This window comes from Anastrepha ludens, chromosome 3, assembly GCF_028408465.1.
Source record: "Anastrepha ludens isolate Willacy chromosome 3, idAnaLude1.1, whole genome shotgun sequence".
NCBI lineage: Eukaryota > Metazoa > Arthropoda > Insecta > Diptera > Tephritidae > Anastrepha > Anastrepha ludens.
The window spans coordinates 78,806,760-78,832,104 of record NC_071499.1 but is presented as its reverse complement, the minus strand read 5'-3'; the positions used below and the strand labels follow the sequence as shown (position 1 = coordinate 78,832,104).

The window sequence follows — 25,345 nt, the reverse complement described above, 5'->3', positions numbered from 1 at the left end:
CCCTGTTAGAAATTTCGTGGGCGACTACTAAAACAGTTAGCTTTTAGTTAACTCATTACGGTTGACTTTTAATTGATTTCAAAGTCATGGTAGGTTTAATCACGGTGATTTAATGAGGCTGCAGATTTTCTTTTATAAATAAAACACAAAAATTCGAAACTATTTTTTTTTTAATTTCATCATGTTTTTTAGTCTATGACATTTATGTATGAAACAAAAGAACGTTGGAATAAACGATTGTCCCATCAAATAGAAATACAATAATTTTTGTTTGACGTTAAAATGACGTCAGAAATGTGTGACGCAGAAATGCGAAAACGCGAACAAGAATACAAGAAGAAGAAATTACAACAATAACAGAATAAATTGCTAGGCTTACAATCACCAATTGCTCCAGCGTGACGTAACATGCACATATATTCTGTCAAATTCGCTGAGAGGGGAATAGCGGTACGAGATGGACGCCACCTTGTATTTTGTATGGAACACAATATCGGTTAAATACTCACCACGGCTCGTCTGACAACACAGGATGCGCATACCGAAATTTACTATGGTTTTTTTGCCAATGTTTGGGCTGCATATCATTCATAATGATTTAATTTTTTAGTCCTGACATCTTCTCGGGCATAGCGACACCACTTTTCACTTAGCCCCAGAGGAAGCAGTCCAATGGTGTCAAATAGCAAGAGCTCAGCGGCCATTTGAACTCGCTGTTTCGTATGGTAATGAGCCTTGCTAACTTCGTTTGTAATATAGTCTTTATTGCATGCTCTGTGTGGCTAGTGGCACTGCCAAGTTGAACGCACATATTGCCCAAGTCCATGCCATCTAAATCAGGCCAATTAGGTTTGCTATTATATCACGATAATGTTCACTGTTCACTGTAACATCGTTACCGCCATCATTTTCCAAGAATTAAGGTACGATGCCTCCATCAACCTAAGAAAGACACCAACTTGTTGTGGGTGCAAAGGTTTTTTAGAATGACTTGTGGATTCTCACTACTTCAAATGCGGTAGTTTTTCTTGTAATCGTGTACATTTGAGTGAAAATGTGTCGGTTATGTTGAGTAAAAAATCATGCAATGCGCGAAATGACCTTTCCTCAGAACAACCATTTTAATAAATAATTTGGGGGTTTACTTCTACACGTTTTTCAACTGAATATCATTCCATGACTAAGTTTGCCAAAGCAGCAATTGCCAAAAAAAATAAATAAATAAAAAATAAAATTATAAAAATAAAAGTTATTTATCATTAATAATTATTGTTAAAAAATTACTTCACTTTTGAATCACCCTATATCTGTTTTCCCCTTTGTTAACATTTTATGATATTCTTGCTTTTGAGAGAGTATAGTTTCTTGCGCTCTTGATTTCTATAGCTGGCTGTTGATGGCTAATTTCCCAACAAAGAAACGAACGATATTATCTAATAGGTCTATTTATAAGTTCGTGCGGTTTTACAACAGATGGCGTAACTTGATTATTATTCCATCGATCCACATTTCCAAACATTCATTGGAGAGCTACTGTCGTAAGGCACAAACGTCAGTATAAGTTTTTTATTTGAAGCGTAAACAACAATATTTTTACCACACTTGAAAATGTCGAATTTCGTGCCAAATAATGTGTTTTTGCGGGGAATTCTTCTTCATTATTTTAATATGAAGAAAAAAGCAGCCGAAAGTCATCGTATCTTGGTGGAAGTTTATGGTGAGCATGCTCTATCTGAGCGAACGTGCCAGAAGTGGTTTGCACGCTTTAAAAGTGGTGATTTTGGCTTGGAAGACGAAGAACGCGAGGGTGCGCCGCCAAAGTTCATGGATACCGAATTGGAGGAATTGCTCGATCAAGATCCGGCTCAAACGCAAGAAGAGGTTGCAAAAACTTTGGGAGTTGATCAATCAACCATTTCCAAACGTTTAAAAGCCATGGGAATGATCCGAAAGGTAGGCCATTGGGTGCCGTATGAATTGAAGCCAAGAGACGTTGAACGCCGTTTTATGGCATGCGAACAACTGCTTCAACGGCACAAAAGAAAGGGTTTTTTGCATCGAATTGTGACTGGCGATGAAAAGTGGGTCCATTACGACAATCCAAAACGTCGGGCAACGTATGGATACCCTGGCCATGCTTCAACATCGACGTCGGCGCAGAATATTCATGGCCTGAAGGTTATGCTGTGTATCTGGTGGGACCAGCTGGGTGTTGTGTATTATGAGCTACTGAAACCGAATGAAACGATTACGGGGGATGTCTACCGACGACAATTGATGCGTTTGAGCCGAGCACTGCGAGAAAAACGGCCGCAATACGCCGATAGACACGACAAAGTTATTTTGCAACATGACAATGCTCGGCCACATGTTGCACAAGTGGTCAAAACATACTTAGAAACGCTCAAATGGGATGTCCTACCCCACCCGCCGTATAGTCTAGACCTTGCGCCATCCGATTACTATCTCTTCCGATCGATGCAACATGGCCTGGCTGACCAGCACTTCCGTAATTACGATGAAGTCAAAAAATGGATCGATTCGTGGATTGCGGCAAAACCGACCGAATTTTTCACAAAGGGAATCCGTGAATTGCCAGAAAGATGGGAAAAAGTAGTAGTAAGCGATGGACAATATTTTGAATATTAAATTTGTAACCATTTTACGTCAATAAAGTTTCAAATTTCGAAAAAAACCGCACGAACTTATTCATAGTCCTATTAGTAATTCAAAAACTAACGAATTGAAATTGTTTTGATCTTTTAATGTATTAAAACAATTTCTTATTTTATTTTGCTTTATCTTATAATTAAGATACATATCAATTCGAAAAAGCTTTATCAAAAAATCTATTAAGAAATGCCCCATCAAAAAATAAATGTTCTTTAGTCACAAGCTTTGGATATGCTATCGAAAAGCGGTTAATACCGTGAACATATCTTCGAGACGAGTGTACCAACAAAAAAAAAAGCCTGCGAAATTTGAAAAGTCACCTTATTTTCTTAACAAACCTCGTATAGTGGGTGTTATTTTAGCTACTAGGGGGGTGTTATTTTAGCTATCGATATCGAAAATTATGGCTTGACAGCTGAGAATGGCGAATGACAGCTGAGAAATGTCACCATGAATCGTTTAATGCCAGAACAACACTTCCAAATTATGGAAATAAGAGGTTAGTCCCAACTACAGCGCGTTAAAAATCGATTTGTTGCAATATTCAAACCACCATTGACGCCATCCGGAAAAAGTAATATAGTTATTGGAAGAAGTTACCAAAATTGAACTGATCGAATGGATCATGCACGCTTGGCATATGCCGAATATCATATTCAAAAAATAAATGCCATGAGATTATCTCTCAGATTATAATAATATTTTGTAATATTATTTTAAGCTCTCAAGCTATTAAAAAACATCCGATACAATCATATACAAGGTTGCCCATATTCGACGGACCCATGTGTTTTTGGGCCCATTCCAATCGACGAAGCTTGTCCGCAGGCAATAATCTTTGCGTCAATTGAATCTTATACGGGAATAAATGCAAATCAATGCGGATAATTCGTTGTAAAGTGGTCCGAGCAATGCCCAACAGCTGAGAACGGCGATTTTGGGATGTCCTCGACGTCTCGCGACGTTTCAACACTGGCCCGTACAAAATCAATTTGGGCTCTTTGGATTAGAAAGAGCATCACCAGTCGAAAACCTTTCGTACAAACGTTTAATGGTGTTCTTAGAAGGCGCACTTTTCACATTATTTAATTTTTTATACGCACGTTGAGTTTTCACAATTGACTTCTTTTGTTGAATGTAAATTTCAACAACTGAGCGGGCTCGCGTTGAATATACTGTTCCATGGTAAAAATCTGCATGGACTGACGCTTCCAACGCGGTATGTCATTATGCGATCTGACGTCTCTGTAAAAAGATGCAGGGTTGCCAGATGGGTCCGTCGAATATTGGCAACCCTGTATAAAGCTCCATTAAGTATAACAAATTTTGAATTAACCTCTTATCCAAAACGCAGCATTCAGCGTATATTGTTTTCATTACAATGGTCCATTAACTTATGCAACATTAGGAGATCGTTGGACGTAATGTTTTGCAATCTATGAAACTCAATATTTATTATTCATTAGAAAACCGTGGTGAACTTGCTGTTCTGTAGGAGACAAATATTTCCAGTGTAGTTTAAAATGGCATATGCAGGAGATTTTTAGAATTTTACAAAATAGCGAGCCTTAGAGTGAAAAGCTAAGTCCATTTTTTAAAGCATTTATTTTAACGCAAGAATAACGAACAATAAATAGTGCATCTTCATTTATTTCTAACTTTCTCTATTCATTGATAAGCAACTTTGCTAAATGCAAATACTTACCGAAAATGTGTTAAGTGCCAAAGAAAGCAAAAATTGTTCATCAAAATTATGGGGATCGATTCGCTTCGAGTTGTTTTAGCTTGGAATACGCAACATTTTGTCTTAGAACCAAACCCAAATTTTGAGACTACAAAAAAATTAAGTATTTCTTTTGATGCACAGAGAGTTCATCAATGAGATCATAAGCTTGCAGAATAAGAAGCGAAACAATATTTTTTGTTTCGTTTTAATTAAAAACTAAATTTCCACCACAAAATATCGAAAAATTTCTTCTAGTAGTTATCGTGGCATGAAATATTATATTATAATCTGTTAAAATGGCTTAGCTTAGGTGGACAATATGGCGGTTGAAAAATTTAAATTTAACTACTTTTATTATTGTACAAGGTGACACAAAATTAATCACCTTTTCAGAAGATTTATAATTTTGTGAACTGGACATCTGCACTAAACATTCAGAAAAGCAATGGAGCGCGTAGAGGCCGAAATAAAGATTTTCCTCAAGTGTATGGTATATTTGTCCATACAGTGAATTATATTAATAAAAAAGAAGTAATTACTTTAAGGCGGCTAAATAAGGAATTAAGCATTTACTTCAAATTTATATGAATACCATCAAGAAAGATAGAATGCAGATTAAAATGGAAATTTGAGAGTAATTTTGCTTCGATGCAATTTTAGATGGGGTTAGTTAAATATAAACGTGGTTGATAATAGAATAGAGAACACAAAAAATATGAAAAAAAACCACTTCAGATGGCTGAATTCGGTCTATACCAAAATACATATGAAATTGAAATTTGAAAAGGTCGAGCCAAGGAGCACCAGGAGATTTGGTGGCTCCTAAAACACTCAGGCTAAAGAGCCCATTGTATTTAAAGCTCTGGAAAGGGGGTAGATAGTCAAGGAGGGAGGGAGAAAAGTATCAGAGACAGAGATAGGAAAGAATAGAGACAGAGATAGAGATAGTTAGTCCTGTGAGAATTTTCCAGATTCTCTGGCAAATCTGTAAATATCCACCAGTTTTAGAGAACGAATATTACTCATTCTCACGACATCGGAACCCAAAATTTGCAGCGTAGCTCTAGCAAATGCCGGACACTCACACAAAAAGTGCACAATGCTATCCTCCTCCTCTAACTAAGATAGGCAAATCGGGTTTTCAATGATTCCAATGGTGGTCATATGTTGACTCTATGGATTGTGTCCTATAATAATACCTATCATCAACAGAACGTCTTTTCTTCCAAGTTTTAGAAGAAAGTTTTCTGTCAGGGCTTGTCACAATATATTTTGCAGTTTTGCAGCGTTCTAGACTGGACCATCGCTCTTTATGTAAATTGCGTACATAATCGCTGATCCACTTCATGATTTCTGCAGCACTTATTTCGGTTCCCTGTGGGGGAATCGCTGATCCACAGTTGCCCAATTCATCGGAAATTTCATTCCCTTGAACCCCGCAGTGTCTTGGAATCCATATTAGTACGAGCTTATTCTGTCTTGCAAAAGAATTAAGCTTCTTCTTACTGTCACTAAAAACCCCAATCTGAAAAATAGTTGACATTCCTTCCATAGCGTAATGATACCTATTACTCTAGTTTAAGTACTTTTCCGGCTCCAGAATCTTTTAACATTCTTGGACCCATCGGTGAAGAAAATATCCGTCAAACCTCTTGTAATGCACTCTGGCTTACACCATTGCTCACGCAGTGGGTATTTGAAATAAAATTTCTTTCCAAATGAAACTATAGGTGAAAAGTCATCTTTAGATGCCAAGAACAGTGGATGCTGCTCAGATAGTAACTTAAAGATTTCTCTGCATCCCGAACTTCCGTATTCGTGCCAGAGGCCATATTTACGGAGTATATACATTGTTTTTATTACTTCCTGTTATATCTTAAGATCCAAGGAGAGCAAATTAAGCATATCATCTTCGGAAGTTGTACTCATGGCACCCGTACTGCATAAACATACGCTTCTTTGCAGCCTGTATAGTTCCCGACGTGTTGACTTAATCATATTCCTTCTCCACCAAACTACAGAATCATAAGTGATGATTGGTGTGATATGTACTGTGTATATCCACCAGACCACAGCCGGTTTCAGACCCCAGGTTTTGCCAAAGGGTGTACGGTATCGTTGAAATATCCTCAGTGCACGATCCACCTTTCGCGAAACATGTGTTTTCCAAGTCAGCTTCTTATCCAAGATTACTCCTACAGACTCTGAGACTGAGTGTCACACCTTTCACACGACTGACGGGCGTCAAACATGGCTAAATCGATCCCTCTACTGATATAACTGATTCTGGCAAATTCACTCATATGCACAAGCTCTTGCATTCCCTCCACCGTGCATGAAGCTGTGGTAAGTTTGCATCCAATGGTGATAGATTACCAGGTTTGGCCGATTACCCCTGTTACGTCAACCGATTCTTTCAAATTCACAGAGAGACGGTTAACGGTCTGATATTGGCCACACCTTCTGCATTTTTTTCGCTTTGATTGTGCAGCTGAGAGTTTGAGAAAATTTGATTTGCGCATTTTGCTTGACATTAGACAGCATAAGACAGGGCAATAAATCATTGCGTATAATCGCGAGCGCTTAAAAGAATTCGTCAAAGATTTTTTGGAAAATTTAGTTTAAACCGAGATGAAATCATAGACATTTTAAATGGTGTTGGCCCTTCTGGATATAATAATTTATTTAAGTTCATCACTGGTGCTATAGAATATAGAAAATTAATTTTAAGCGAATTCAATATATAGTACCATAGTAACATATGTAAAATGTAAGATTTTTTTTTTTTTTTCTTTTTTCTTCCGACAAACGACCTAGTGTCACTGTCGTACGTTCTAATGTTAATGATTAAAAATGAAATGTAATGAAATGTAAAAGTCGAACAATAAATAATAATAAATAATCGCGAGCGCATTAGTTGCGAAAAAATATAATCGAATGGGAAATGGGAAACTTGATTGGCGACAGTAGCGAAAACTACGGTTTTCAATAAGCCGAATTGAAATATCTCTTGAGAAACTAGTTTGTAATTTTTTGTTTGTTTTTTAATTTTCTATTGAATTTGTGGCTATCGATGTACGTAATTATATCTCATATTTCAAAAAAGTGTGATAGAGATGGGTTGGTGCGTGATTACCATTCGGAATTCACAGAGAGGTCGTTGGTTCGAATCTCGGTGAAAGCAAAATTAATAAAAACATTTTTCTAATAGCGGTCGCCCCTCGGCAGGCAATGGCAAACCTCCGAGTGTATTTCTGCCATGAAAAAGCTCCTCATAAAAATATCTGCCGTTCGGAGTCGGCTTGAAACTGTAGGTCCCTCCATTTGTGGAACAACATCAAGACGCACACCACAAATAGGAGGAGGAGCTCGGCCAAACACCTAACAGAAGTGTACGCGCCAATAATTTATTTTTTTTTTATTTTTTGTGATAGAGATGACGATTTGTGTATCGAAAAACGTATCTTCATTGAAAAATCTATTCAAGCTTGTCAATCAACAGCTCTAAGGGCGATTAGCAGACATCAGCTGAGCTCTTGATCTTTATAATTATATATAAGCATACATACATACACATGTACATATGCATAAAGCTTTCATTGCAATTGACAGCACCAACTACGCCAACTCGAACTCAATCATTGTCACTCAGCGCCGCCGTGACGATGAGCTTGAAACGGGCAACAGTTGCAGCCAGCATTATTGTTTTCGCACCTTTTTTTAGTTCAGTCTGGTGGCAATCAAAATGTAGCAAAGTCTAAGTTTTTGTTTATGATATTTTCCTCGCTTCTACTGGGTAAATTGCAAATTTACAATGATTTAAATGCCATTATTCCAAAATGTTATTGAGTTAAATTAGAAAATAAGCGAATAAGCCAGCGACTCAGTTTTGTAGCGAATGATCCAGCAGGCGGGCGAAATCAACTCAACGGTGCAGCATACCCGTACACCAGCTGGCGACAGTTAGTGACTTTCGCGCAACGCAGCGGGTATAATAGATATTGTACATACATACATACGTACACAAATATTTATGCATTCATTTGTGTGTTTGTTTGTGTATGAATGCACATACTATAGCAGTAATTTTTACAATCATTTTTTTTTGTTTCTAAAAATGTACAATTTTCATTTTAATATGTGTGGTAAAATACATTTGTACATATGTATGAGCATGTATGAATATTTGTATATGAGTATGCACTTAAATGAACGCACATACTTATGTATGTATTACATATACATACATACATTGTGCCATGCAGCTGGGCGGTTGAATGGTCAACCGAATGTTTGACTCGTCGTCGACTGTAGCACAAAGATTTTTCTTTTGTCAACGACCGCCTGCCTGCGATGAGCACAGACATACGCTGCTGACCTCTGGTCAGTCAGTCAGTTTAATCCGCCAAGAGTCGTTGCAGTGAAGAGTTTTACTCGTGCGCGCGTCTCGGTCTTTTATCGCAATCAGCAACCGCCAAGCAACGATTTAGTTGTGCTAAACGGGATTCGGTAGAGCCGCTGCGTTTGACCATTAAATTTAATGTCGCGGATGAAAGTGATTTCTAAGTGAAATATACTTAACGCGTCTGCTTGATAGACATCGTTGCGGATTGCATCTACGATTCATAGTTAGATCTGTATGTACGTGTGACTTCAGTTAATTTTGTGTTGTAATTATGGTTATTCTCGCTACGCTATGTTCAAGTTTTTAAATTAAAATCAAGAAAAGAAAGCAAAATTTTGTAATAAGTGTTTGTTACATATATAAAAAGCTGCGTGTATTTAGCCGGTGCTTTTCTTTCGCGGAAAAAAATTAACCTGCTAAGATTTTGGCTTTATTAGCTTATGCTGTTTAGTGTATATAAATACATTCGGGTAAGTAGCTACTTGGACTGCGTCTTACGATAAACATTCAATTGTTTATAACCTTAAAGGCTTTAACTTGCTAAAGTCCGTCGAATCTTGGTTTCTATGTCATCTATCGGAGATGTGAGAATTAGTCCAAAACACTCAAATCACTTGACGTAGGCGGTTGATTGACAGATCTATTTAATATATGTATACTCTATGATTAAAAAGTACCGGGAATGTTTAATTTAAACGAACGGCGCAGTTGGTAACCGGCCCATATTTTTTTCTTATGTTGGTAGGGACTGTAAGACACATATCTGTCACTTTTTAGCCGGCCGGAAATGTGGGCAAAAAATTCTGGGATTTTGCATGATGATAACGCGCCATCGCACCGAGCCTAAATTATGCTGTATTACATTATTATTGACCAAACACCAAGAAAATACCATCGTGCAAACACCGCATTCACTTGATGTGACCCCGTGCGACTTCTTTTTGTTTTTCAAGTTGAAGTTACCACTTCGTGGAAGGAGATTTCAGTCGATTGAGGAGATCTTATAGAATGCGATGAAGGAGCTGAAGCCCAACCGTTCGCCGGCCGACCAGGGGTGCATTGAGGACTAGGTTAATCGTAGGCACCTGTGTATTGCTTTAGACGGGTCATATTTTGAAGGAGATAAAATAAATTTGCCTGAAATTTAACTTTGTTTTATTTAAACATTCCCGGTACTTTCTGGTCGTAGGAGATATACATATATATATACTAGGTGGCGCGAAATTAATCACCCTATGGGAAGATGTATAATATTTGCAAATGGCGTCGTACGCCAATAATTTTTGGCTTGTGATGGAGCGCGTAAAGTTCAAATGATAAAGATTTCCATCACTCGAAATAGTTTTTTCTTAAACCTTTTTTTTTATTATATGAATTTTGCGCCACCTTGTATATATATATGTGCTTACACTCTTTATGGAGTGCTTGGCCAAACTTCTTCTATTTGTGGTGTGTGCCTTGCTGTTTTTTGTTTTTTTCAAAAATGGGGGAGGTTATTTGCCATTGTCTGCCGGGGTGACAGCTATTAGAAAATACTTGTCTACTTTTAAGGGTGCGCTTGCATAGGACCTGTGATAAGAACTACGATAATAGCAGAAAATAAAATTGTAAATGAGAATTCTGCCCGATGTAGACAATACAGAAAATGGCGCCTTCCGAAAACCGCTACTTTGTTCTTGGTGCATTTCACAATGGAGTGACGTCAGTACGGAAAATAATATACAAAAACCTGTTTGTTCAGATTTGATATATTCTTTGGATTATCTACTCACTTTCGCTCATTCTTCTTTTTTTGTTCCTTTATTTTCTGTACTTACATCAGGGCCCTTGGGAATGTGCAATTTTGCATTGTATCAAATTTGAGTATTCAATATATGTGTTTATCTTGGAGAAGAGTTTTTAATAATGACTAGCTAGAAAATCGAGGAAAATCGTTGACAGAACTTTCTTCGGTCTCGCCACTTTAATCAACATGAACACTAAAGTCTTTGTAAGTGGAAATGGTTTAAAAAATTCAAACTGATTTATAAAAGATCAACAAATTTCAAACAAAATTTAAAATATGGTTAACAGAATTTTCCAAATATTTTAAGCTAAGCAGTTTTATTGCTGATTAAATTTTAGCTTAATAATTGGTACGTTTAAAATGGTCAGCAATTGCCGCAGAGTTTTTTGTAATTTTTTGGATGCGTTATATGGAAAAAATGCTAACAATTGTCTGTACAAAATATAGGATTGTGAATATTCTTCAAAATAACTATATAAACGCATTTGAACTCACCTATGATATGCAATATATAGGGTTTTTCAGTAAGAGCGCTTCAACTTTTGAACTTTTTTGAATAAAACACAAACGGTTTGACTTTTTTAACTAATTTTTTTTTTATTATCGAGTTTGAGCATATACATTTAAGTATGAACTTCGATTTCTTTTGCATGACCACCGCGTGCACGTTTTACGAAGTCCGAAATTCCAGCAATTTCGCGTTCAATATTGGCTCTGAGCTCACAAATCGTCGCCGGCTTCTTACTGTAGACCAATGGCTTCACATAACCCCAAAACGGGACGGCTTGTTAAATGGACCGTAAAATGGCCGTAATGCTCTTAAAGTAGCAGCAACAGAACGATTATTTTCATAAAAAATTTGCACGATTTGCAATCGTTGCTCAAGTGTGTAGCGTTCCATGATGAAATGTATACTAATGAAGTTTACAAATGACAAGCGAAAAATAAAAAATATTGCGTCGTTCGCCCTCTCTGTCGGAAAAAAGTTGAAGCGCACCTATTGAATAACCCTATACATATAACATGCAACATACTAAGTCCGCCGTAGCCCAGTGGGTTGGTGCGTGACTACCATTCGGAAGTGAATTAGTTCACCCAATAGAAAAAATATTTCTGATAAGGCGGCTGTTCTCTAAAGGCCACCGGTTAGTCGGTTGAGTAAAAATGCATTAGAAATCTGGATGGGTTATATCGTAAAAGCAACAATTTCGAAATTGTATGGAAAGCTTGTTTATATTTAACTATTATAGACAATTTAATACTTCAGTTTAGCTTTTTGTTTTTTTTAAGCTTTACAACATTCAGCAGCTCAACAGATTAGAAATGCTCTATCACTCATTTTTTTTTAATTTTATTTTCAGAAAGTTTTGAAAGGAGGAAAATTGTTTTTACTCATTCACAGAATTAACCAAAAAAATCTTACTAAATATTTTAGAAGTTTGCTTCATTAACACATTGACTGCCAAGGCACTTTCAGCAAATAAGATGCTCTGGGGCCACAGCATTTTTTTTTTTTTTAATCTCATCAGAGACGTCAAAATTGGAATTTAGGGTAGTGCTGGTAATATTTTCTGCTTAGAAACAGGCAGTTTTTAACTAATTAGTATGTCACACACATATGTTCGACGTGGCGCCTACCGACTTTTTTTAACTCAGGGCCATGGCGGACATATATGCACGACAAAAACATTGGCTAAACATCAAAATACATCGTCGTCATACAAGCTCTACTTCGTTTTGCAAAAACAAAACAATTGGGAGTATGTTGTTTTTGCAAACAAACACCAAACAACGTTATATGATGACAATGATGCTTGAATCCGTTGACTATCAGTAGTAAATGCTTTTGTAGTGCACAAGAAAGCTACGAAAAAAAATAATGCACAAATACGATGGTTTAGAGAACAAATTACTTCATCACTTCTAAATTTGCAGAAGCCAGGAAAACATATGAAGCCAAAATTAGGCAATATTCATATTTTAAAAATAAAACTAAGTGCAAGTAATACAAAACTACGTCGAACATGTACTTTATGTTATTCCAGAATAAAACAAATGGAAAGAAGGGAGATTGCCAGAAAGAAGGCTAAAAGAGTATACACGTATTGCCCGGATTGTCCCCAAGAGCCATTCATGTGTTTAGAATGTTTTGGAAATCACCACAAACAAGTTTAATGGTTCATTTGTATAACTACTTTGTAAAAATAATATGTAAAAAATTTTTTGTTACTGCAATAAAATGAATTTAATTTTTTTTTCAAAACCAAATTTTTTCGAATTGTTTTTTGAGCCGCGGCGAAGCCACTATAACAGAAATATCATGGGAAGCCATATATTTTATTATTGCAATAAAATCATATTTATCTTCAATCGTTGCTGTGTGACATGGCGAGAGGGAATAATAGTGGTGTCGGACATATGTGTCCGACGTGGCGTAAACCGCATAGTACAGTGTCACACATATATGGCCGACGTGGCAGTCAATGTGTTAAAATACTAGGGGTTGGGTTTTATTTGCTACCTTTCCGTTGTATTCTGTTTTTAACCGAAAGGAAACGTTAACGCTTCGATTCTATGCATCAAAAATGCTTATACGTTTATACGATACCGAAGTCCATATACAATAAGGTATATGTATAATATTTATTAATATATCAATATGTATTACAAGTTTAAGCCGGTTAAACCATTAAAAATTAAAAACATTTCTTTTAATTCAAATTTACATAACATCGTTGCAATTCAAATAATACCTGGTTTAACACGTTCACGCCGGCGCGAACCACCGGTGGCCCGCACAAGTCTGCTTCATGGGGCGGCGCGTACCACCGGTGGCCCGCACAAGATTGCTTCATGGGGCGGCGTGTACCACCAATGGTACTCTATTAGACGGTACCTATGAGATGATATGCCATAAACGACTACCCTTACGAAAAAATTTCGTTCAAAAATTTCTGCAATCGCTCCCGATAGAGCGAAAAGATGTAAACATTGCCGTCTGTGGGCGAAGACCATGAATAACAGGGCCGGCGTGAACGTGTTAATAAAAACTGGTTTATTTTGTAGAAGTAATTGCTATTATATTCTATAATTTCAATACAAATACATATTTTTTTCTTAAAATAATTTGCAATTCTGCCTAAATGAAACGAAAAAATTTGAAGCAGTGAGTGTTTGATGCTATACGAGTATTATATATTTATATGTATCGGCCAAACAAAGAGCGTAGCGCCAATTATATATATATACATATATACTAGGGTGTCCCTTAAATTTCAAGTTCAATATTTTTTTATGCACACCTTCTTAAAAGTTTCGTAATAACCCTTATATTGTCTAGAAAAAATATTAGTTCGATTTATAAACGATTACCCGTGCCGACTTGCGATTTAAACATGTCCATACAAGTTGCATGAGACCTTTGAGATTATTAGTGCTCCATTGCTTAGTGCGTAAGCATGTCGGTGGAGTTACGCAGTGACAAACCAGATATTTTCCTTATCGGATTGCCTAGCCATTAAATAAATGGTACAAAAGTACAATACTATCTAATCGACAAGTTTTCTCAGCCCGATTTTACAATATTCCTCAGGTTAAACTGCCTGTTCCTAATTGCGTACAGAAACTTGTTGATATGTATCATGTTGGAAGAGAGTTACAAAAAAATTGTAAGAAAACTCAGACTACGTTCAAAAGCTATGAGAACAATTTCTATATAATTTTCAATGAAACAGATAAAGCCAGGTCGTCCGGGATGCTTAGGTGGTGTAGACAAGAGACTGCAAAGAAAGAAAGATCTAGACACCGACGACAGGAAGAAGAGGAAAGGATGGCAAGGCAAAGAGAATCACTTGTTGTTGCATCTACTTCCACCACAAATAACTTAGAAAGTGTAGAAGACTCACACGAAGAACAGATCTTGAACTCTGAACTCAGGTTGCCGGACGTTCCCTGCCATGAATAAAGTTCGAAAAGAGGTAGAAAGAGTCGCTTAACACCTAAACTAGTGGCAACTTTAGATCGATGCCAGTTAGACATTAGAGACTCCATTCACATTCTTAATGCGGTGGTAGAAGCGCTTGGTCTGAATAGCCATGATGTGCCTATTAACAAATCTTTGATTTAGCGAATTCGTACTGAAACTAGAAAATCAAGGGCAGAAGCAATAAAATCTGACTTCAAAAACAATGTACCGAAAATAGTCACTGTCCATTGGAATGGAAAACTATTAGCCGGGTTGAATGTATGAAGTGCAAAAAAAGAACGCTTGCCAGATATTTCTTCGTTTGACGATAGAGAACAGCTAGAGAGTTCTTCTGGAAAACATGAAGCTAAGGACATCTCAACAGCTCTCTTTGACTGGAACCTTCACGACAAAGTACAAATAATGTGCGGTGACACAACAGCTTGCAATACTGGCCATTTCAATGGAGCTGGTGCTATTTTGGAGCAAACTTTAGGAAGAGAATTACTACTTTTCGCCTGTGGCCATCATGTTTATGAATTGTTCCTAAAAGCTGTCTTTGAAACAAAGACTAACCAAATTACTAGAAGGCCCGATATTCCGATGTTAAAAAAGTTGAGGGAAAATTGAAAAAAACATCGATTCTAGTAACACTGAACCATCTCTTAATTTCATAGAACGTGTCGCCGAGACAGGCACGTAAGATTTGTTTCTTGAAGATGTTAAAACAAACCGTTGAGGGTATTTCTGCCATGAAAAAGCTCCTCATAAAAACCACCCACAACTACAAATAGGATGAGGAGCTCGGCCAAACACCTAACATAAGTGCACGCGCCAATTGTTATTATAATTATTATTTTTTTAAAATACAGCAAAATTTTTTATGAAAATAATCGTTCTGTTGCTGCTACTTTAAGAGCATTACGGCCATTTTACGGTCCATTTAACAAGCCGTCCCGTTTTGGGGTTATGTGAAGCCATTGATCTACAGTAAGAAGCCGGCGACGATTTGTGAGCTCAGAGCCAATATTGAACGCGAAATTGCTGGAATTTCGTCCGATTTATGCAAAAGAGTGGTGGAAAATTGGGTTCAACGATTGGACTTCGTAAAACGTGCACGCGGTGGTCATGCAAAAGAAATCGAGTTTCATACTTAAATGTATATGTTCAAACTCGATAATAAAAAAAAAATTAGTTAAAAAAGTCAAACCGTTTGTGTTTTATTCAAAAAAGTTCAAAAGTTGAAGCGCTCTTACTGAAAAACCCTATATTTAAAGTAAACAAATATAATCGCACTTCCAAGGGAAGGTTAGCGTTATAAAATCGTCCTCCATTTTTTAAAAACCGATTGAGAAATTATTCCTGATACATTTTCGATTGAGTTAAGGTCAAGATTGCAGCCTGGTCTTTGAAACTAATGGCTGTCCAAAGCATGACAGAATGCCTTCCGAAACTAGCCATTCCATCCGCCTTTTTGTTCCGTTTATCATGCCAATACATTTGGAAATATTCTGTCCAGATCAATTTTTTTTCATCGGAAAAAATTACTCTTTTCCATTCAACTTCCCCTAGAATTAGTACTTTCTGCAAATGCCAATCTGGCCTGTTTGTGTCGTGTGGTTAACTTAGGTTTAGGTACTCGTTTACCTATTCTAGACTAGAATCCGCTTGCAAAATTTTGTTGCACATGGGGTAGTAACTTCCAAATTGAGGGTGTGTTTAATTTCAACAGGGCTATTTGATTTATTAATAGTTAATTGTTTGAGGTCCTGAACATCTCTAACGTTAAGTTTTGGTTTTCTATTACTTCTCTTGGCACATCCGTGCTTGGAAGTAATGTAAGGCCCCAGTTTTGCTTCTTTTTAATTTTGAAGCTATCTATCGCATTACCTCTCTCTTACTCCAAAATTTGTCTCTCTCATATTCAAAACAATTATTATTTTGTTTTAATTATTTAATTTTAAATCAAAACAACCCCATAAATATGAAAACAAGACAAAGCGATCAAAAACACTTACAATATAACAGTTTTAAGATAAAAACTTAAAGTGCATTCACATATGCAGTAAATAGCAATAAATTCACAAAATTAATCTACCATTTCACATATGGCAGATTACCTGCAAAATTGACAATCAGTTGACGATACTATTTTGAAAGGTTTTTGACCATATAAATTGGTTTGGTAGAATATTTTGGAGTATTTGGTTCTCAAATTTTCAAGCAGTCGTTCTTAAAGCAAAAGTCCTCAAAGCCCTCTTCATAGCAAGAACACGAATCCAATTTTGTATACAAATGTTACAGGCGCTGTGCTGAGAGATTCAGCAATCCGATTTACACAGTTTCTTATGAACCCTCGCCCTTGCAAACCAACGGCCAGATGCAGCGAAAAAGTTTTTAATTACCAACTTTGAAGAACGCTTTCGGTCACTCGAAAGCAAGGTTTAGAAAAATTGATAAGCCAAACAAATTTCTTATTCGCAAATCAACGCAACCAGAATCGGCGTCCTATAATCAAGGCCACTTCAGCGCAGAACACATAAGAGAATCAACTGCTTTGTTTTTAAGTTCTTTTTAAATTTAATATTTTATATTCGTTTTAAATTAATTTTTTTATTATTCAACTAATTGAAACTAATAAAGTACTAACCACAAATACATGAAAGATTTTCGTTCGGCTAGTTTCAAATTAAAAGTTTTAATTCAATTTATCTGCAAACTTAAAATAAATATAATAAATTTATCACATGTACATATATATTTCTTAATTTTTCTAAATTAAAAGATGTATACCCGCCAAGGATATATGGTACTTTACTGAACTGCGTTAACGCCTGAAGGCCCAACAACCTTCTTCTTATCCCTGTAAAATAAGAACAGTTGCTCTTGACACAACTCCAAATGAAATTCCATTGCTGTAAAAGTGCGTTCGCTTTTTTCTGTAATATGAATGCACAATAATTTTTAATAAAAACTTTATTAAAATTCTGTCTACAAACCTGTTTTCTTTGCCGGCGTCCACTTTATTTAGCCTTTACTTTGTCGCTTCTCCTTATATTCGTAAAAATAATTGTCGATAACACTGGGTTGTATCTAAATAAGTATGGTTATAATCTAGGATTATTTTATAATCTCAGATTTAGGGAGATACATTTTGTATGAGCAATCTCACTTTTTACTTCCGGACTGGAAGTTAAGCACGAAGTGTAAATAATCTACGTACACTCTTTTTGGGCGTTTGGCCGAGCTCCTCCTTCGAGATATTTGTGGTGTGCGTCTTGATGTTGTTCCACAAATGGAGGGACCTACAGTTTCAAGCCGACTCCGAACGGCAGATATTTTTATGAGGAGCTTTTTCATGGCAGAAATATACTCGTAGTTTCTTAATTTAGGTGTTTCACCGAGATTCGAACCTACGTTTTCTCTGTGAATTCCGAATGGTAGTCACGCACCAACCCATTCGGCTACGGCGGCCGCCGTACTTGTGAACTTTTAAATTAAAAGCAAACGCTTTTGGTCTTACAATTATTTCGTTTTGCATAGAACAAGAATTTGCGCGTTACTAAAATACTAGAAATAAATGTGGAATAATTTCCGTTATGGGGTACTGTTTTAGGACATTTTCCTATTATTTTAGTGGTTATCGTCATAACCATCTTGGCCTTATAACATTTCCGTACTGTGTACATAACTCTTTCTTTGTGCTATACTTCTTATGCATTAACATCATAAAGCTTTCTGTCTTAAAAGCTATAAAAAACTAATCGGAGATTTACAGAATTTAATACGCACCCGAAGCAAATTGTGTACGCACTCAAAAAGTTTAAAATAAAAAAAATTTAAATAAAATAAATATGAACAAAGCAAAAGTTAGGTAATTTATTAGATTAGAACTGATCACTGAACACGCAGCTATTTCGCATTTGTAAGCTTGACGGTGTGATGGTGTACTGGTGCGCATGCATTACTCAGTTAAATGAATTCGTAGTTGAAAAAATTTTCTTAGCTCCCGTAGAACCAGCAGTCACGTATGCACGTGAATATTATCAATGCATGCATAAACATTTATGTATGTAAGATAATTTGTTTAATTAGCAATATGCACTGCAGTTACCTAAGAATTTTTCTGGTTAGCCGAAACGTGTATGCGAATTATTACCAGAAACCTGGTGCCGTCATGGACGAACTCGTAGCAGTGTCTAGCTGACTTGGCAACACCTAAACCTCATTCGAGTCACACACATTTTGTAATAAAATAGAAAAGTATACAAATTTAAAATTTGCTGCCATAGCTTCAATGCAGACCCCTGCTTGTGGTGAGCGGAAGCTATTTTATTTATTGTTATTTAAATATTTAGGGCGAATGCAAATATTATTTAAATTTATTTACTGTCAACGTCGTTCTAGTCTCTTTTTTAGGGTGCCACATCTGTAAACACATTCCACTGTGTAGTAATAGTGGATTTGAGCTTTTAATTTTGCACCTAAATTTGCATTATTGCTGGAGATTACTCGCATTTGTGCGATTATGATTTGTTTCAGTTTCATGAATTAGTTTTAACTGGCCTTATTTTCATTTAGTCCGCTTACGTACAAAAATGTAGTTACAGTTTTTCTTGTGGACTGCCAAAGTTATGCAATAATTTATTAAAACAACACCAAAAATAAGTGATGGAGGGTAAATATCACTCGTTTGCTGGAAGAATATCATTACCCTAAAAAATCAAATATTCGAGAGAATTTACTTCAAAGTATTAAATTTATTAATATTGTTTTCTTTTCTAAAACAAGAGTTTTCTTCATTATATGTCGTCGCTCATTGAACATTTCATAATAGAATATAATAAGAAAAATCCAACATATCCACAAATTATATATTGAATATAATAGAAAGCCCAAAACTAATCACTCAATTTGGTTCTTGAGTATTTTTTTTACTAAATATAAAAAATTAATTTGGTGTGATGGAAATCTTTATTTTGACCTTAATGCGCTCTATTGCTTGTCTGTTTGTATATTGAAGCTGTATAGTTCATAAGGGTGCCATTTGAAAAAAGTATATTATAAAGGTGATTAATTTTGCGCCACCCTGTTTATAATTAATATTTAACTACGATTTATTTCCATTTATTTGGAGCAATTCAAGTTTTTGTACAACTACTTTGATGAACTTGTGCATGCAGATAAAGAAAAACCAGCTGAACAACGCGCACCCTCATTTTTTGTATTTGGTAAAAAATGCCAAATATTCTGATGCAAGTACAAAAGTTTTAGAAAAGAAAGCGAAAATTGGAAAGCTCTGACGCAGCGCGGGATAAATGCGACACTATTGCTAGAAAAAAAACACGATAAGCCTCCCTGAGTAAATGTAGTGACAAGTTTTGATCAGATGAGATAAAAATGGACTCCGAAAAACACTGCGCACATTTGATCGCGTTTTTTATTTTTTACTTGATTTTTTATAATAAATATAAAAACATTTAATTTAATTCCTTGTTAAAAAAAAGTTAACCAAAAATGATTCTCTTAATTTTCGCCGATTTTTTTTTTTTAACATCCTCCATTCAATTATAATACTTATTGGCACAAAAATGAAATAGGTGGGCATTCATGACACGAGCTCAAATTTAAAGGAGTATAAAACTGAAAATTTTCTAAATATTCTGATTAAAAGTGTGAAAATTTTGTGAATTGTTTTAAATTTGCACAAAGTTTAAAATTTTTTAAAAGGGTTTGGTGAGAGAAGAACCCATTAAATAAAAAAGTAATAAAGTGTCCCAACTTATTAGTGAGTCCTAGTGCTATATTTATTGAAGACAGTATGATTTGCTAATAAGCTCGAAAAAAGTAAATATGACAGTTCCCGTTGTGCAAAAGAAAAATAACACTTCAGTTTGAATTTTTACAAAAATCGTTGGCTTGTAAAAAAAGACCTTAAAATTGTTCCTACTTGATGATTTTATGACAAAAAATAAAAACCTATAGGTATATTGCGTTGATATTCCCATACACAGGTGGAGGGATCTTAAAATTATACCGCTTTTTATATATTTTATTTCTTGCAAAAGCATGAAAACACTGCTGACTGTTCTTGGCCGTGTTTTTATGCCGGGGGTCGCTCCAGTAACGTAGAACCGATTATCAGGGAAACAGCTTCTCCTCGGTAGCCAAAGCCCCTTTAGCGCTTGTAGTAGTAGTACAAAAAGGCGAGGATGATATCTCCATTTTTTCATATAACGGGTGGTTTTTTAGCTATTATCTTTTTAAACAGTTGGTTTAAACAGCTGACGCACGTTTCGTATTTTGTTTCACTGTCAAACATCTTCAGTTTGGTCTATAATTTAACCATGAATCGTCTTACAAACGAACAACGCTTGCAAATCATTGAATTTTATTATAAAAATGCGTGTTCTGTTAAGAAAGTTTAAGATCCACTTTTTTATCGAAAAATTGTGTTCAGCCACGAAACTCATTTTTGGATAAATGGATACGTGAATAAGCAGAATTGTCGATTTTGGAGTGAAGATCAGCCAGAAGAATTGCAAGAGCTACCAATGAATCCAGAAAAGGTCACTGTTTGGTGCAGTTTATGGGCTGGAGGTATCATTGGACCGTACTTCTTCAAAGATGCTGCGAATCGTAACGTAACTGTGAATGGTGAGCGCTGCCGTTAAATGATATCCAACTTTTTTTGCCCAAAATGCAAGAGCTTCACTTGCATGACATGTGGTTTCAGCAAGACGGTTCCTAATGCCACACAGCACGCGTAACAATGGACTTGTTGAGAGGCGAGTTCGGTGAACATTTTATTACACGTTCGGGACCTGTCCATTGGCCACCCAGATCGTGCGATATAAAGCCTCTACATTATTTTTTGTGGGGCTATGTTAAAGCTCATGTCTATTCAGACAAGCCTGCTTCAATTAACGCATTGGAAGACAACATTAAAGCATTTATATGTGAGATACCGGCCGAAACATTGGAAAGAGTATGCCAAAATTGGACTAAGCGGATGCACTATTTGAAGCGCAGTCGCGGTCAACATTTGCATGAAATAATTTTCAAACATTAAATTATATGGACTGTACTATCGATTTAAACAAAAATGTCATGCATTTTTCTGAATTTTACGTGAGTTTTTTTTTTAACTTTCCTATAGCTCTTAAAAACTCACCCTGTAGTACAATATGTTGCTTAAAGCTCACCTTGAAGCTCATAGTAGAGCTAAGCTAGTGGATCTAGAATTAATATCGACAAAAAAAAAAAAAGTAAAATACAAGCCTAATACGCAGAGAATCAACCCTCCTCAACAACTCTCTTTCTCCGATTTGTGGTATGTGTCTTGATGCATTTCCACAAATAGAGGGGCCAACAGTTTTATCCCGCCCCCAAACACAGATAGAAATACACTCGGAGGTAAGACATTGCCTGCCGAGAGACTACGGCAAGTAGAAACCTTTTTCTAATGCTTGGAGTTTCTTACGGGAAATATCGAACTCAGACAACCCATTCGCTTACTGCGGCCTTTTACTTTTGAAAAAAAAAAACACAGGCTTCGACTGGCTCGACTTGTGCAAGTCGAGACTACTCTAAAATTTGGAGGAAATGTTTAGTGTCAGGAGCAAAAATTTAGCGTCAGTGTCTGAAACAGATATTCTGTAGAGTTTTTTAGTTGAAACCGTACGGTATTTACAGATTAAGCATCATATATACAAGTGCTTGAAGATAATTATCCAATACACCCACTAAGGATAGCGTACCGGGGGCTTTAATTAATGAAATTGTAATAAAAAAACTGGCTTGCACAATTTCCAGGCTACAACCGCATCGATCACTTATGGCTTATATTGAAACTCTGTCACTCCACAACCTGCGGGTGTAAGGGATGCTAACAGGGACAAAAACAAAAACATCTAAAGAAAGAAATGTTCTTATTGAATAGAAGGGATCAGATTGTGTTTCGGGAAATATGATATGGGAGATATACCACATACCAAGTATCTGTAACACAATTTTGATAAATAATTTTTTTACTCACGTCTGGGTAAGATTTCACTAAAAATGTATATTACTTGAATTTCCAAAATAAAATGCCTTTACCCTAATACTTGCCACTCGAAGTGGATCGTGTTTTTTATTATCATTGCTTTTCTAATACTTATATACACATAGTTAAGGAAACATTTATAAAAAGTTCAGTATTTTGGAATTATTCACTTATAATTATTATTCACAATTTTTATTGGTGTTTTGTGTCACTGTATGAATCAGCTGCGATGGTTATTGTGCGGAATTTCTATTCCATGTAAATACAATCTCTTCGCAAATGATTTTCATCAATTTAAATAAAAAAAACATTATATTTTAAAATTATAAAAATTATTAAAAATACTATAAATTAAAAAAAAAAAACATAGGAGCTTTTCACATACCTCTGGTTTTTTTTAACTAACACAGTATTACATAGTTGGTGTTGAAATGCTAGTTAGTATTTGTAAATGATCATGCTTTTATCCTATAACACATTTGACTACCTTAAACTTTTGTTTAATATTCTTTTGTATACCTTAAAAACTTATTGATGACTAATATTTAATTTATGTTCTATTTTCAATTTATTGCAGCAATAAAAATATCTATAAGTAAACATCGAAATGGGCAATGCAGGATACACATGCATTCGAAGGACGTTCTGTTGGCTTAATATAATTTTATGGGTATGTTTAATTTAACACAAATATTTTCTCTTATTTTATATACAAAATCCACAGTTTTGTATGCAATATAGGTAATCTGAACAATGTATGTACATATGTAATTTAGTCTGTAAGGTTTTTATATCATAGATTTGATCTATAGGGGGTTTGCCCTGCGGCAAATTGCGACGACGATTGAATTCGGAAATCCAGCGAAACACGATGGTTCGAAATAAGCGAGCCGAGCGGCAAACTATGTCGAAAGTTCGAGAAAATTATCTTACAAAAATATTCAATTCCTTTTTTGACCCAGATGAATTTTACCTCCAAGTAGCTTTAAACATCATAAAATAAGACATAAAATAAGTATGACAAAACGTTCTGAACATGATTGCTATTAAAAATTTCACACTTTACGATACCAAGATAAAGCTACAGCAGTGTGAATAGGTTACATCTAACAACCTATTCACACTGCTGTAGCTTTATCTCAAAACCATATCACAAAATGTACAAAACCTATATATTCATGACGCCTATTTCTTGGAAGGAAATTAATTGTGAATAACAGAAATTAATTTTGCCATTAACCTTTCCACCAGATATTAAAAAATTAAAAAAAAGATAGCCGTATGTATTCCAAATATAGGGTGGGCCATGTAAAATTTGCTTTTTGAATCGGCTATAAAAAAAAAACTAATCAATATTTTTAGAAACTTTTGTTTTTGTTTGAAGATTGTCATTTATGAACGAAAATCAATATCGTTCAAATGACTGCTACGAGTAGGCCCTTCGATCAACCCAATTTTTAAGCACATTTTCGATTGTTTAGGCTCCAATTTCATGAATGGCAAATTCGATTTCGTGTTTTAAAGCATCAATCGTCTCTGAATGGTTCGCATAGCATTTGTCCTTAACGGCTCTCCACAAAAAATAGTCCAACGGGCTTAAATCACAGCTCCGAGGCGGCCAATTGATATCGGAATTTCGGCTGATTATTCTGTTTTCAAAAACGGTAGCCAAAAGTTCGAGTGCAACTTTGGCAGTGTGACAAGTTGCACAGTCCTGTTGAAACCAAATGTCGTCCATGTCATCATCTTCAATTTTTGGAAACAACTCGTTGAGCATGTCATGGGAACGCTCGCCATTTACTGTAACCGCGGCTCCTCGTTCATTTTCGAAAAAAATGGCCCGATGATGCCGCCAGATCAAAAACCGCACCAAACAGTGACTCGTTGTGGATGCATTTGCTTCTCTACAGTAACGGTTTGATTTTCTGAGTCCCAAATCCGACAATTTTGCTTATTGACGTAGCCACCGATGTGAAAATCAGAAAAGAAGAAGAAGACTCACCACTTTGGAAATAGGTTTTCAATATTTCCCATTTTTGTTCAAGTGTATAGCCTCCCATTTCGTAAAAAGGTGGTTCAAAAAGCAAACGCTATAAGGCCCACCCTGTATAAGAGCATCCAATGAAAGGAAATGCTGACAGAGCAAATTTTCATGACTTCTAAGTTCATATTGAATAGAAAATTGGCGATTCAACTCTTGTGAGAGCAACGCATTGACAAATTAGGTTAATAATTTTATTTTAGAAAAAATTCTGGTAGTTAGTTTTAAAATAAATATAGGGTAGCTGTCCAACAAGGGAAAAATTACCCAAAATGTGGTTAAGTCTAAACGCTGTGCAATTTACTTATGAACATCTTCTTGCAGGTACTCCACACCAACAATGAAAATTCTGTTTCGATAAACTCTCTGTTAACCAAATGTTAGGTGAATGTCCTAGTCTAGCTGTACTAATATAATAAAAATTCAATTTGGGCAAACACATCCTTAGAATTGTTAACCGAAGTGAACACTTATCAGCGGTCTATTTTAACATTTCTAAACAAATTTTCATTTAGCATGTAAGTTATATGTAGTATCGCTATTTTATTGCTAATCGTCTATTTAGTAACCGGTTTTAGTACTGTAGTTTTAGTGAATTAATAAGAGTAATATTTTCATTATACTTCCACTAAGACACTGGGTAATCTTTACTATCTTTTAATCATATCAGTGATTTCGTTATCCGTAAAGTACTCAAATTAAA

General features: G+C 35.7%; 1 protein-coding gene across 3 annotated transcripts in view; it reads left to right on the top strand.

Annotated features, from left to right (window-relative positions):
* LOC128858245 (tetraspanin-9) overlaps positions 1-25,345 on the top strand; it is a 40,992-nt gene that overhangs the window by 8,327 nt on the left and 7,320 nt on the right. For 2 of the 3 annotated variants that reach the window (XM_054094358.1, XM_054094360.1), the window contains exon 2: positions 23,179-23,271. In XM_054094358.1, coding sequence (XP_053950333.1) covers positions 23,209-23,271 — 63 coding nt within the window. In that variant the 5' untranslated portion in view covers positions 23,179-23,208. Of the gene's footprint in view, positions 1-8,756; positions 9,275-23,178; positions 23,272-25,345 lie in introns of those variants that run through there. The other variant, XM_054094359.1, reaches the window with a different exon arrangement.